The sequence below is a fragment of the Cupressus sempervirens genome, chromosome 6 (assembly GCF_028749045.1).
Source record: "Cupressus sempervirens isolate cs-2001-9-10 chromosome 6, ASM2874904v1, whole genome shotgun sequence".
In the NCBI taxonomy this organism is placed as follows: domain Eukaryota; kingdom Viridiplantae; phylum Streptophyta; class Pinopsida; order Cupressales; family Cupressaceae; genus Cupressus; species Cupressus sempervirens.
Genome location: NC_143123.1, coordinates 82,760,978 through 82,775,751, shown reverse-complemented (window position 1 = coordinate 82,775,751; position 14,774 = coordinate 82,760,978). Strand labels below are relative to the sequence as shown.

The 14,774-nt window shown below is 35.1% G+C and overlaps 1 protein-coding gene across 1 annotated transcript in view; it reads right to left on the bottom strand.

Annotated features, from left to right (window-relative positions):
• Positions 1-10,345: 10,345 nt before the first annotated feature.
• LOC149551271 (transducin family protein / WD-40 repeat family protein) overlaps positions 10,346-14,774 on the bottom strand; it is a 31,705-nt gene continuing 27,276 nt past the window's right edge. Inside the window, exons 15-23 of the mRNA XM_089786832.1 lie at positions 14,274-14,459; positions 13,967-14,177; positions 12,980-13,053; positions 12,376-12,687; positions 12,082-12,201; positions 11,635-11,941; positions 11,281-11,519; positions 11,088-11,197; positions 10,346-10,882 (exon numbers count right to left, since the gene is read on the bottom strand). Coding sequence (XP_089642958.1) covers positions 11,108-11,197; positions 11,281-11,519; positions 11,635-11,941; positions 12,082-12,201; positions 12,376-12,687; positions 12,980-13,053; positions 13,967-14,177; positions 14,274-14,459 — 1,539 coding nt within the window. The 3' untranslated portion in view covers positions 10,346-10,882; positions 11,088-11,107. The remainder of the gene's footprint in view (positions 10,883-11,087; positions 11,198-11,280; positions 11,520-11,634; positions 11,942-12,081; positions 12,202-12,375; positions 12,688-12,979; positions 13,054-13,966; positions 14,178-14,273; positions 14,460-14,774) is intronic.

Genomic DNA, 14,774 nt, shown 5'->3' with positions numbered 1-14,774 from the left:
CAACTGAGTATTCTTGAAGATTGGTCAAATTGATGCAATAATAAAAGGGAAAATTGCATATGAATCTATACATCAGGTACATTTAAATTCACTGAATATTGTCTTTAGCATAAGATGTCAAAGAGGGAGAGTTTGTTTTGTCATATTACAAAAATTTTGTAAAGGAAGAGCTTGCTATATCAGAGAAATTTTATGAATTTTTGAAGATGTCAAAGAGGAAGAGTTTGATGAAGAATAAACTTGAAGAGTTTGCTGATAGAGGGATAAATTGAAATCAGAGGGAGAGATTGATGTCAAAGGGAGTTCATACTGATAGAGGGAGTTCTCATGGATGAGAATCAGAATGAAACTAAGGATATTATCATTACTTTTATTTTCCTCTAAAATTTCATTATATTATGACATATTGTGATGACATCAATCCCAAAGAGGGAGATTATTGAAAATAATTGATTAATTGTATATTGTCATTGATGTTACACAAAATGCCATATCTTTTCTTGTTAGTGTATGTCGAGCTCACTCAAGCGATGAAGACAATTTCCTGTGTCTATCAAGCATTCTAGTGTTTACCAAGTTTGGAAGATAATGTCTACCAAGTTCACTCGGGCACCAAAGAGAAGTTTGTAGAAGTTTAATGTTAACTGAGCTCACTCGGCTACCAACGAAAGTTTGCGAAGTTGTAGTATTAACCAAGTTCACTTGGTTAACACAGGAAAATCATTTCAGAAGTTAATATCTACCGAGCAGGGTCAGCTAATAAAGGGTTTTCTTATTTTGTCATATTGAGTTTAATGGATTTATTTGTTGGTTCTAGTCAACTGAAAAGATGAAGAATTATTGTTATAAGTTGTATTCAAGCTTACTGGACAATGTATATGATATAATTATAAGGTCAAGATGAGGATTGAATGTGTGAGAATGTGTGGAAGATAAGAAGATGTTTAAAGGAAGTGAATTGGAAGGATAAGCAAAATTCTAAAATCAGCAATGCAGTTGCATCAACAATCAGGTCATTTCATTATTACTCTCTAACCATTGTAGCAATGAATCAAATCTCTTAACAGAGTTAGCCTAACAGGTATTTGTAAATCCTCTAACAAGGTGGCATTTGTAGATTGAAGTGTCTAAAGACCTCTAACAAGGTCACTCCTAACAGGGTGATTAAATCCTCTAATAGGGTGACACCTAACAGTGTGTTTTGTAACCTTTAATAGGGTTGGCTCCTAACAAAGCTCACTTCAGAAGAGTGAAAAATAGTAACTAGTTGTAATTGGTGGTTTTTCCTAAATTGGGTTTCCACATTAAATCTTAGTGTCACTTGTGTTCATGCTACATATATATGCAACTAAGTTAATTAAGGTTAATCACACTTAATATCTTAAAATTTGCATGTTTAGTATTTGTCAAGTAACAATTGTTATTTCAGTGCTTGCCGAGTTACAACATATTGATAGTGTTAACCAAGGGCCTATATGTTAACCGACTGATAGTAGTTTCAGAAAAGTTTGTGTTTTGTATTGACATCTAAGGGATCTAGGATTTATTTTAGTGGTAACTGATTCATCCCTCCCCTCTCAATTACTCCTCTTATATTTCCAACAGGTTTGTTTAGTTTGGGGTCTTTTATTAATGTCATGTGCATCTACAGGTAGAGTTGTAGACATTGTTCTATCTTCGTGCATCACCGCATTTCCCTTTCAAAAATTTATTTTATGCATTTGTTCTCCCTTTGCTCTCAAGTGGTAGTGTAGGTGCACCCTGATTGTAAGGAAGTCGGCCTTCTCCAGAGATTCAACCTCAGAGCTCAAGTCCCACACTTCGAGGTTCTTTTCATGCTACACAAGGTCACTTGAGGGTCATACCTCAAGCAGGGGTGCAGAATTTTGTGTCAATAGCAACATGATAAATATATTTATATTTTGCAGTAAAATATTGTCTTATTTTTTATTAGTATATATTAACTTTATTTTTAAACTTATTATTTAATTTTCTATATTAAAGATGACAAACGTATTTATTTGAAAATATTATAATAAACTTAAGCAATTAAATTTCCTTTAAGACACTTCTAAAATATTTAGAAAATAAATTGATATATTAAGTTATATAAGGCCATGAAATGATTCTCTAGGTTGCTCTTGCTTTTAGCTCCTCTTATTCCTAATCTTCTTGTTGATGTGGGCAAATAAGGGGTTGCATTCTCAAGCCTTAACTTTAGAACTATGGTCTACAACACTCATAATATGCATGCTCATAAACAACCATATATGCTCATTGCATATCTATAATGAAGCTCCATAGGATGATGTTGTGTATAGACAAAGGATCTCTCCCCTTAGGCACTCTTCAATTGATGGTGTTATTACTTCTTTAGGGGTGGAAACAAATAGTGTGCTCAAGGGTCCTTTTCAAAGTTACTAACACATGGTGTTGAACACTCTAGGGTTAGGCCTTTGGCATGGGATGGGCAACCTATAAGGAGAGTTCATTTCACGATTTGCAAGGGATGTCTGTTGGCTCAAAAACCCTCATCAAATCAGCTCTTGCATCTCTATTTTTAGTATTTTTGAAGATCTTAAAAGGAGCTTTTAATTGGGAACAATTCTTCACTATCAATGCTTTGTTCGACAAATTCAAAGGATTGTCACATAGGCTTGTAGATTTGCATAAGTAGCTCATTAGGCATTGGAAACATATGATTAAAGAAAATATATGGTCTAACCTTGTGGACATAGTTTTTTCATCCTAATGTTTAATAACAAACATAACTGGGATTTCATCCTCCACAAATGATAGTTTTGGGGGAAAAGTTTGCTTCTCCACAAACCTTAGCACTCAAATTTCAATCCTCTCAATGAATCCTTTGTGGTGAAATCTATTTGGGCTCACCTTCCATTTGGTGAAATCCGTGTGTGTGTGTGTGGGTGTGTGTGTGTGTGTGTGTGTGTGTGTGTGTGTGTGTGTGTGTGTGTGTGTGTGTGTGTGTGTGTGTGTGTGTGTGTGTGTGTGTGTGTGTGTGTGTGTGTGTGTGTGTGTGTTTGTGTGTGTGTGTGTGTGTGTGTGTGTGTGTGTGTGTGTGTGTGTGTGTGTGTGTATTTAGCGAGATATCATTTCCAAGATCAGCATATATTGTTGGACATGAACTATAGATTATGAAGGTTCACCTTGTAGATGTCGAAGATGCTTTGATACTGGTCACATGGAAAACAAGTGTTCCAAATCCAAGGTCAAGGATTGATACCAATCCTCATGGATGGATGCTTTTCTAAAATATTATATATATAGTGAAATCTCTTTTTATGTTCAGGGGGTGAGTCTAAATCCCATAAGGACAATAAGATTGCATCCTTGCACAAATCTTTGGGGTAGGTTCAGTGCAACTTGTAATCTTCACCAAAGGATACTCCTTTACTGCCTTTTGCTACTTCAAATTTCCAGCAATATAATGCCCTTTCCATGAAGAAAAAAATTCTTAAGAGAGTCATAGTTACTCATGTCGTTTACCCGCGCTTGGTTGAATTTCGTCACTTTTATATATAAGTATTGACAGTGAGGTTGATATGACTATCAAAGAGAGGTCAATCGATCAAATTCAAGATGTTGTGAAGGGGAAGAGATTCCTATTAGATATAAATCAAAATTATGTATTTGTCATCACTATGTGAAAGGATGGACTAAGCTCAAAAGCAAGAAATTCCCTTTTGGAAAGCATCAAATATCTCTCAGATTGGCAAAAAACATTTTGCTTTGAATATATGATAAGTTGCAAGTTTGTGTAATCTTTTTGTAAGCCTCTAACATAGCATAGGTTTCATTACTATAAGTGACAACAATAACTACATCAATTTTCTATAAATGGCCCACTCTATGTATTGGTTCCTAGGTGGGAACCATCTAGAAGCACCTATGATTTCGCATTGTTACATTTTGAAAAAAAATAGAGTTTCCTTGGTTTTTTTATGGTTGGACTAAGGCTCCAAGGAGAACCCAATTGGAATCCTAAGTCACCACATCAAGTGCTCAATATTGCACCAGGAGGGAAACCATTTTGTGTACCATGACCTATATGTCAATCCGATACAATATATTGATTCACATCTTGCTTATATAATTCCATATCCATATCTGACTTAAATTATTCATCCATTTTGTTTGACCACAATCCTTGTGAATCTAGGTCATTGCGCACCTAGGTGTGGATCAACATTATAAATTTTTCCATCCACATACCACCAAGGAAAAAGATTGGGTCAAGACCACCACTAGTAGAGTCTTCAAATTAATTTCAACCTAAGAACTTTGTGTAATTTTAAAAGACATTCTATTGACATAATTTAATGGGGTATCATATTCATCCAAATAAAAACCCTAGTTGCAAACTTCTATTGTTCAAGTATTTGGAAATGTTTCACATTGCCTAAGACCTTAGTAATGATTAATTCATCCCAACAATAATGTCAACTTATTGGTGCGAGATAATAAGATGTCAAACATACTCAACACAATACTACTAGAAGAATCTAAAAACCAAGTTGTGTAAGCATTTCAAAGATGCATCAATGTCACTCGTCGTTAGAAAATCCTACAATGACTTAATGGTACCACTATATTGGGTCTCAAACCATTGCTTTATCCTTTTGTTAAAAATATTACTCATAAGGACAAGGTGTTTCCCTTTGAAATGAGCTCTCAATATATCATGGAGGGATGAAGGCCAACTCTATGAGTGCATTATATCTCCTACACTTTGATCTTAGATTAGACTTTGTAGGGCATTTGCATGGTTATACCTTAACAAATATTTAAACTATCAATGATGAATAATAATGAATTAAACGAAAGTCAAACCTAAATTTCCCACCTGGATCCAACAAATATAATTGAACCAAGTCGATGTAGCTATTTTTGAACCCTATATAAATATACAACTAAATAAACCACATTAAATATATTAAACATTTTGGCTATATTTGACAATGAGTGTGCACAAAGACAGAGGACCAAAAAGGGGGTATAAGATGCCACATTTTTTTAAATCAACAATCTCTAAGCTTTGATGAGAAATTAAAGATAGCTAGACTCAAAATTCAAGATGTGACAAGAACAAAAGTTGCAATACTCTGAATCTAGTTTCTTACTAATTTATTTTGAAAATGGTGGAGATTAAGGGCCTCAAAAAAGGGATCCTATTTTTTACGAAAAAACATAATATAGAAGTTGGAGTGCTCTCCCTAAAATGCTAAAAAAATAGAATATTTTTAATCCTTCTAATGAAAAGTTAGCTAACATCACGTAGTGTTTCACAAATGTTTTTGCTAACATTTTTCCTGAAAGTGTGATTTTTTATGAATTTCTAAAGTGGGCACATCCTAAAAACATGAAATTTGTGTGTTCTCTCCTAAGAAATCATTGAAAATGAATAAAAAATAAAAACTTCTTTTTAATGTATGTAAAATGGAGTCTAGTTTCTCAAAAAGTAAATTTATTTCAAGATTCGTTGAACAAGCCAAAATCTAAGCCCAAAATCCAACACATTGGTTTTTGGAAAAAATGGATATACTTACAAAAGAAATCGGAGCTGAAAAACATAACATAATCAAAATTGAAAATAAATCATATAGTTAGAGAGATAACTAAGAGATCTAAAATATTGTGTTGCTTAATTATTTCGTTGTTGAAATACATGCAAACTTGATAGGATTTTTGGAATCTCTGTTAGATGTCATGTCTAGAATGCTTTTACATAGGGTGTACACCCTATCATAAGACTAGAAAAAGAAGAGGGGAACCTGATAGGATTTTTGGAATGTTTGTTAGATATCATGCCTTAGACCTATTTGAATCTGCCAAGCCTTTAGTTTAGATCCCAAAGGAAAATCCAAACCTAAGGCTTAGTGGAACCCAATGCAATTGATAGGGCATACACCCTATAAAGTGCATTCATTGTTTAAAATATTGCATTTGAACATGCATAAAATGTGGCTTGCCCACTTGGAATGCTTTTACATAGGGTGTACACCCTATTATAAGACTAGGGAAAGAAGAGAGGTAGATATAGTGTGAGAAGTTGTAGAGAGAGGGGGGGAGAGAGGGTGGGTCAGAGAGAGAGAGAGAGAGAGAGAGAGAGAGAGAGAGAGATGGTTTGTAATAAATAAGTGCAAAGGAATAGATAACAATATTCTAATAGTTTAAACATTATTCTTTAAGAACCTTTAGGATGCCTAATGAAACATATTAGGGGTCTTAAAGGGTCCTAAGGGTTTTTAAGAGGTTTTTAAGGGTCCTCAAATACATCAATGTGTCTCAATGCCCCTTAATAACCTTTGCAACCCCTAAGATGTATGGCAAGGATTCCTATGGCAATTAGTGTGGCATAAGAGATCTTATTGCCCCTTAGGACCCTTTAGGATTCCTAATAATATATCATAGGGATTCTAAGGGGTTGTAAGGGGTCATAAGGGATCCTTAGACTCACTAATTTTTCCTAGGACACCTTAACAATGCTTACAACCTATAAGATGTATGCTACGGGGGCCTAGGACTCCCTACTACGTGTTTCCATCCATTTATTTATGATAAGGGGACTTAAGGGGTCATAAGGGATCCTAAAACACATTAATGTGTCATATGACCCCTTGTAACCCTTTTGAATCCCTAAGAATACATTTTGTATCTTAAGGGGTCCTAGGACATATTAATGCGTCCTAAAACCCTATATGACCCCTTATGTCCATTTATAATCCCTAATAATACATCTTAGGGGTACTAAAGGATCCTAGGTTGTTTTAAATAGTCTTAAGGAATCTTCAAACATATTAATCTAATCTAGGACCCCTTAACAACCCTTACAACCCTTGAGATATATGGTATAATGTCCTAGGATCGTTCACCGCTCCTTACAACCACTTATTATGCAATTTTGTATGGTAAGGGGCTATAAGGGTCTAAGGGCCCTAAGGCACATTAATGTGTTCTAAGACCCCTTGTGACCCCTTGGAACCCTTAGGGATCTCTAAGATTACATCTTAGGGTTCTTAAGGGGTCATAGGACATCTTATGTGTCCTAAGACCCCTTATGACACTTTAGGATACATAATAATACCTCTTAGGGATCCTAAAGGGTTGTAGGGGTTGTAAGGGATCTTAAAGTGTCCTCGAACACATTAATGTGTCTTTGAAACCCTTAACAACCTTTAAAACCCTTCCAACCCTTAATATGTATGGGAAATAGGTCCTAGGACACATTATTGTGCCGTAAGACCCCTTACGACCCACTAGGACCATTTAGGATCCCTACAAATACATATGAGGTACCAAAAGGTCCAGGGGGTTGTAAAGAGTTAGGGATTCCTTGAAAACATTAATGTATCTTAGGACCCTTCAACAATTCTTACGACCCCTAAGATATATGGTAAGGGGTCATAGAATTCTTTATCATCCCTTATGAACACTTACCATGCATTTGTGTATGATAAGGTGTTGTAAGAGGTCTGAAGAGTCATAAGACACATTAAAGTATTCTAAGACTATTGCAAGAGCATCATTGGACCATTGGTAATCTTGCATCACCTAAAATGATTTCTTTTCAAAAAAAATTGTGTTCATTTGGATAGGTTACATGTTCTTCTAGGAAGTGATCAATCCAATTGGCTTGTTATCTTATGTAGTCCTTATGGTGTGGTCTAAGCATCGTGGATATCTTATGCCTATCTTTGTAGCTTGTTCTAAGGTTTCCATGTGAGATTATCTTATGATCAATCTAATCCTATATCAACTTTCTTGTTCTAACAACTAGGGTGGTGAGATTCAACTTGCAATAGGATTTTACAACATATCATTCTAATTGGTGCATTGTTCTATGTTTTTATACATGGGCATGAACCTCTTATTCTTTCGTGCAGTATAATGCATCTAGTTAGGGATGTTATTATGGATTTGGTTCCTAACCTATATGTTATAATATAGTTCCTTTGTCTTAGAGATTGTTGATCGAAGAAGTCAACTTGTGTCTGGCAAAAAGTAGGTTAGTTTCTCTTGTTTAATAGCATAGGGGAGGCAAAGATAGAGGATAGCTCAAAGGCTAGCAAGTGATTTATGAGATAATTTGACCTATATTTCTAGAATAAAAGAAGGTTTAGGTCCTAATTCTATAATATATACTTCCAAGCCAACTTGATGATAATTTAAGTTGCATTTCCTTATTAGTTGATGGTATTATTTCTTTATATTGTTATTTCCATTGTGTTTCTTAAGACAGTATTGGACATCTTTTGGTGACTTCTTTGACCTTAACTACATCAATATGTATCATAGCACAATTGTGATTCTTGGCTTGTGGATTCAGATTCTTGAGCTTGTGATGTTGTTTACTTGTTGCTTGTGAGGTGGTAGAGTTGTCGATCTAGCCGACAATATTTGATGGCTTGCACAAGGTGGTCCAGAAGAAGATATATTTCTAAGTGGAATGATAGAGAGTGTGACGATAATAAAGAATCTATTGGACCAAGATTCAGATATTGTGGACCCTACAAATCTTAGTTGTGGGGAGGCAAAAGATAGTACTAACCTAAAATTACAAAGGATTATATAATGGAAAGTTGGTGAATTACTTGAGTGGAAAATTGGCGATTCTAGGATTAAGAGGATCAATTTCTTGAGGCAATTTTTTGTTAGAAAATTACACGATGGTGTTAAGGCAATCAATACTTGTGATTAGATCATAAAAATTTAGTAGATTGAGAACCTGAGATTCCTTAAGTTTATAAGAATGATGCCTTGAATGAATCTAGAAAGCTAGAGAAAGTGGAGGAATTCAAAATTAAGATATGGAATGAGATATAGAATGCATTGCCTGGGGTTAGGAGAAACCTCGAGGCTAAAGATGAATTTAAAGAAAATGCAAAAGATCTCAAGATAATTGAAGTTGAGATTCATTTTGAAAAATAATTTTTGGTGAGAACTACAGCACAAATGCATAAGAACATTAGAATTGACCTGCTTCTTTCTTTGTCGGTTCATTACATCTAGAGGATTGAATATATTTGTTAAATGAAATAAAGGATTACTTTTATCTTGAAGATGTTAGAGATCCAAAGAAAGTTAGGTTGGCACGAACTAATTTGAAGGGTTAATAATGAAAATTCTCTATTGTCAAGAAATTTAAGGCATCTATAAGTAGGAGAAGCTACAACTTACATGGGAAAAAGCCATTGGATATCAGTCTTAACTTGAAATTGATCAAAAGTAGGGATTAACAAAATGTAGTTTTGAGAACTTTACCATAAAGAGTCACAAGAAGAGATATAGAACCTTGAGGGCAACATAGAGGGCAACATAAGAAAATGTTATGAGTTTGAATCCATACTTAAGATGTGTCATAGAAATCCTTATGCAATCATTGTTCAAAAGATGTTATTCAATGATATCATTAATCGTGGAAGAGTTATCAATTAAATCACCACGTGAAGGGATACATAAAGATTGATTAATAACATGACTAGCTTCTTCTTTTATCATAAGTGATATTAGTAACATGAGAAGAAGGTTGATTAATAACAATCATTGAACACAAGTTCTAATTGGGATGTGCAGTAGATTTATTTGTACTATTAACCTCAGCATCAATAAACATAGCATTAAAATTGATAAGATCATGAATAATATTTTTGAAATAGAGAGTGCTAGGCAAACATTGATATTAATAAAAAAAAAAAACATTTTGATCAAATGATTTAGTCATTGGTTTGCTAGTAACAATAGGACAACTAAGAGGAAATTTAATATTATTAGATTTCAATAACTTTGTCATCACTACATGAAAAGGTTTACCTATAGAAGTGTGAAAAGGTTTACATATGTGTACTTATGATTATAGAATGATATGCAGTAGAAAAAGTACCCTTAACTTTAGATGTGGAAGCAACTCGATCATCTATTGTATTTGTTGTCTTGTTGATTTTGATATAGTTGTTAGGTTTAGAAAACAAGTTTAAATGATCAGTGACGTCACTCTTATTAACACCCATAGGAGCCACTGGATTGGTGCTCTCGAGTTGGCTCACTTGTAATTAATAATGGTCTCTCCCATGTGACTAGATTTTTGAAACTCAATTATTTAATATCTTTTTTAGTGAGTTAATTGGGAAGTGACCTTTACCTTTTCTCGTCAACATTAAAAAATGAATTCAAACATTAATAGCAGAGTCGTATGTGAAATTTTCTTTCGTGTATTCAATGTGAATTAAATCCTTTTACACGAACATAACAAAAAATAAATGAAAATTCTTCATAAAAGCTACAGCATGCAACTAAAGGAACCTTTTTTCAACTACCATCCACAAAATATTCAATGGATATATATTATATATGGTGTGACTTTGTTGCTCAAAGACCTGTTTGCAGAACATAAATGGCATAGAATTCAAAAACATATAGGAAAACATCGAACTCTGCAGACAAAGATTTAACATTCTGCCAAATCATCAAAATATGTAGACGATTATTTAAAGTATTCCCCCACAACTCCTCACGAGTCCATTGATTCAATCAACCTCGAAAACCTAACAAGTCTAACTGTTACAACTGCATTTACCTAGAAGAGGTTAGAGCATGGCAATTTATTTGTTTGCATGTTAACAAATTAAAATTGACCATTGCAAATGCCATTTACAGAAATTTGAACAACTCGATAAGTTGCGTCAATGAAACCTGACTTCCCAACAGAGCAGGAAGCCATTCACCTAGAATATGAATAAGCTAATAAATAATGACACTAATGATTAATACATAGAAACAAGATACGGAATGATCACGCAATCAACTCTAATTCATAATGCCTTTTGCACCTTTTCGCTGAGATTTTTCCTCTAATCAATTCAACCTGAATCATTACAATAGCTCACATAAATAACTGTCGTGCGAAAAAATTGGTGAATAATAATTCACACAGAAGTTTACAATAGCCAATAGCTAAAAACTGTGTACATTGCTATCCTATGACACTAATGTCCACAGGAATTAAAACCAAAGGCAGGAAATAAAAAGATCACCAATCACATAAGTAAAAATAGTTGAATTACTTGTACCTGAAAAATCATCAGCATGCTCATCCCATGCTCTGTTTTGTTTTGATCATTCGCTTCAAAGCAGCAAGCCAAAAACTGCATTCGTCCCAATCACTTGTTGTCAAACCCACCTGCAAATTATTAAGTCAATAGATGACAACTATAAACTAGAAGTGGTAGACCATAAATTCAACAGGACTATGCAAGAAAGGACCTGAATTTGAATAGCTGCTGAATAGTTCCCAGAGTCCAATGCTCGGCAGAGCTGTACAAGTTTAGTTGTCGCATTTGATGATAAATCACCAGAGTTCAATTTCGCAAATAATGACCCAATTTTTCTAGAATTGTCATCTATCTCGCGACGCTTAGATGGATTTGCTCTGGCACCTCCAAGAGCCTCAGAGGTTTCCTTGTAAAGCCTTGTCAAAGTCCCAATTACAGGTCTTAGCTCAGCTGGCAACCACACAGTCAAACAAACATGAATCATCCCACACATCCAAGATCAAAAGGATACCAAGTACCATATTTAGCTATATCATCCAGAGTTCAACGAACAAACAAATCTTACCTGCCACATTTGTTGTATCCACGTTTTGTACTGTTGGGGGTGGTGCAGGTGGAGCGGTCACACTCTGCACCTGACTAGATACAGTGGGACTTTGAGGTTGAACTGGGGGAACAAGACCAGCTTGTGGAGGTACTGCTGGTGTTGTAACTGGCATAAAACTCCGAGGAGGTGCCATAGGTGCAGTACTCGATCCTGGCAACATTACATTAGGAACTGGAGGTGGGTGTACTGGAGTTGACCCAACTGAAGCTGAAGCAGGCATCCCAGGTTGGTAGGCATATGTTCCAATAGAAGGTGTGGGAGCTCCCTGGAGCCAAAACACAACTTTTTCAAGAATCAAATAAAAGATTACAAATTTTAGACACACATATATATTCTGGCATCTAGGCAACTATATTTAGACTGTAGGTGGTCATAATCCACAAAAATGAAAATGTGGCTACAGACCGGATAAATCTGAGACATCAATGAAGGTGGCTGATATTGCTCTGCATTTTTCAGCACAGGTGGTGTCGATGGAACAAAAGACTTAACAGGTTGTTGGGTAACAGTTGGAGCAAAATTAGTCTGGCAAAACAGAAGTGAGATTTCACATATTATCTTTAGAATGAATAATGCTAGAACCAAAAAAAAATCACAACTCGCAACTCTAACAAATGCATTAGAATAGTACTAAATCATGACTAAAATATTTGGCCTGCACTAATCAAAACAGACTAAGTAAATGATACACTGCATTACCTGCTGAGACACAGGAGCAGATGATGGATAGAAAACTCGTGGAGCAGGGGACGGTTGGTATTCTACAGAAGGGGTATAGTTTCCAAGTGGGGACTGTGGCTGCTGTGTTGTTTGGTAGCCTCCAGTGTAAGAAGTATTGATTTGGCTTGGTTGGTAGCCTCCAGTGTAAGAAGTATTGATTTGGCTTGGTTGGTAGCCTCCAGGGTAAGAATTGACAGCTTGATTTGCTTGGTAGGTTCCAGGGTAAAAAGAATTGCCAGTTTGAGCATATCCTTCATATAATCCACCAGTGACAGGCTGATGCAGGTTATCCTACAAGAATAACAAAGTATAAGAATCATGTATACATCAACTGTCTCTTCAAAGTTCAAAATAAAAATGACTACCAAAATTTTTACTCTAGGCCTGCCTGTGTTAAACTTATCCTAGAACTTTGAGGAATCATTTTCTGTGTTAAACTTAAATTTTTGCACCTGCCCATGCGATTATTTAAATTTCAATCTCAAAATCAATATCTTCCGTCTCCTTGCAGCTTCTAAAAGGAAATGCCTAATAAAGTTTATCTTTAGAAAATAAATGCAACCATCACAAACTTCTTAGTTACCTGATTATTATACACAGGTTCTGCCAGAGATTCTTTAGTTCCATTAGGAAAAGTAGAAGGCTCCTCCTTAGTTACTGAAACAAAAGAAGCAAAATAATATTAAATCTAACCAAAGCTGTAATTGCCTCCAAATATGAATATAATTTAACAAACTATTCAGATAAAAACAATTTTAACAAATAAAATCCTACATTACTGGATTCGTGTCTCACCCACAAACCAGATTCGGGTTCGACTTCACAAACCCTTACATCCCAGGTCAAACTGCAAATCTGGGCAGACCAACAGGGTCAAACCTGAACCCTGCATAGACCCAGGACGTACCAGTCGAGAATCCCCACAGACCCACCATGCAAAACATAAGATGTGGGCCCCAAACTTAGAAAACTCAATTTTTATTTTTTTTTGGCTCTAACCCTACAACAACCCGTATTTGGTCTTCACAAACACATTTCATCACTCATTTGCTTTCATTTTGCTCTCTCCATCTTGCAAGTTTGAAGTGAGGTGAATATTGAATCATGTTTCAGACATTAGTGAACTATAAATATATTTTGAGTTTTGTAATTCAGTTATTTGATAATGTTTATATTTGACATTTGGCATTGATCAATGATCAAGCATCATAGATTCAAATTATAAAATGACTTAGTTTTACAATTATATATATTTCTCTTATTTTTTTCAATAATATTATATATATAGACAGATACACATGCACTCGCAAATCATTATGGGAATTTTTCTTTTTCACAAATCCACAAATCAGTTTCTTGAACCCGAATCCACCCTGAAATTGAATCGGCAACTTAGAAAAAATCATTTCAGTGCATTAGACCAACCACAAAAACAACATAAAAACTAAACAAAAAAAAGTTATTCTGGCAATAAAATAACAAATATAGTTGATTGACATTCTTCAAATTTAACCTGGACAAAAACAATGCCCCACAACTACATGCCTCCAATGCAGGAATAATATTTCACCTGTTGTGGAAAGAGAGATTCTATCTCGTAAAATAGCCAGCTCATATGAAGATTCTTGAGTTCCTAGAAGCTTCAGATACTCCAGAGCTATAGATAGAAGTCCCTGACTGGAGAGTAACTCAACATAATTCTCAACTAGCTTTGACAAAGAGGGACTGATCTGCTTCTGTCCAGTTGCTAGAGCAAGAATAACAGTCTTTTCCATCAAATCCTACAAATTGCAACATTGCTCAATATTGTCAGGTTACAACTTTTAACAACAATTTCACATAGCTGGACTTGCAAAAATTGAGCATTATTGGCATACCTGCAAATGATCAACAAAGCTCCTCCCATCATGTTCACTCTGAAGACTTTCAGACCATATCTCTACTGTCTTTTCTATATTTCCGGCACATATATAGCAAAGGGTTGCAGCTAGTGTATTTCCAGCTGTGGCTAATCTAGAAGCAAGTGTATCACATAAAACAGCCCATTCCTCTCTCTGTGAATACTGCATAATACGTACAACTCCAATTAATCCAAACAAAGGATGGCTCGTAAGGCAAAATACTTTCTAGATAACTATACATCACATGAGCTTGTTATCTAGGAATCAAAACAAAGTTTCTTTGAGGGAATAGATGACAAGATAGACAAAGAGGCTAACGTGTCAGAATAATCACAGCTGATCAATAGCAAGAAAACTCCAAGCAGCACATATAAAAGGCCCCTCAAAAAAGGCACGTACTATAAAAAGCCAGGCCCAACATATGTGCAGTTCTTAACAACTCATCCGCATTCTTAATTTCACTATAAACTAGCTCAG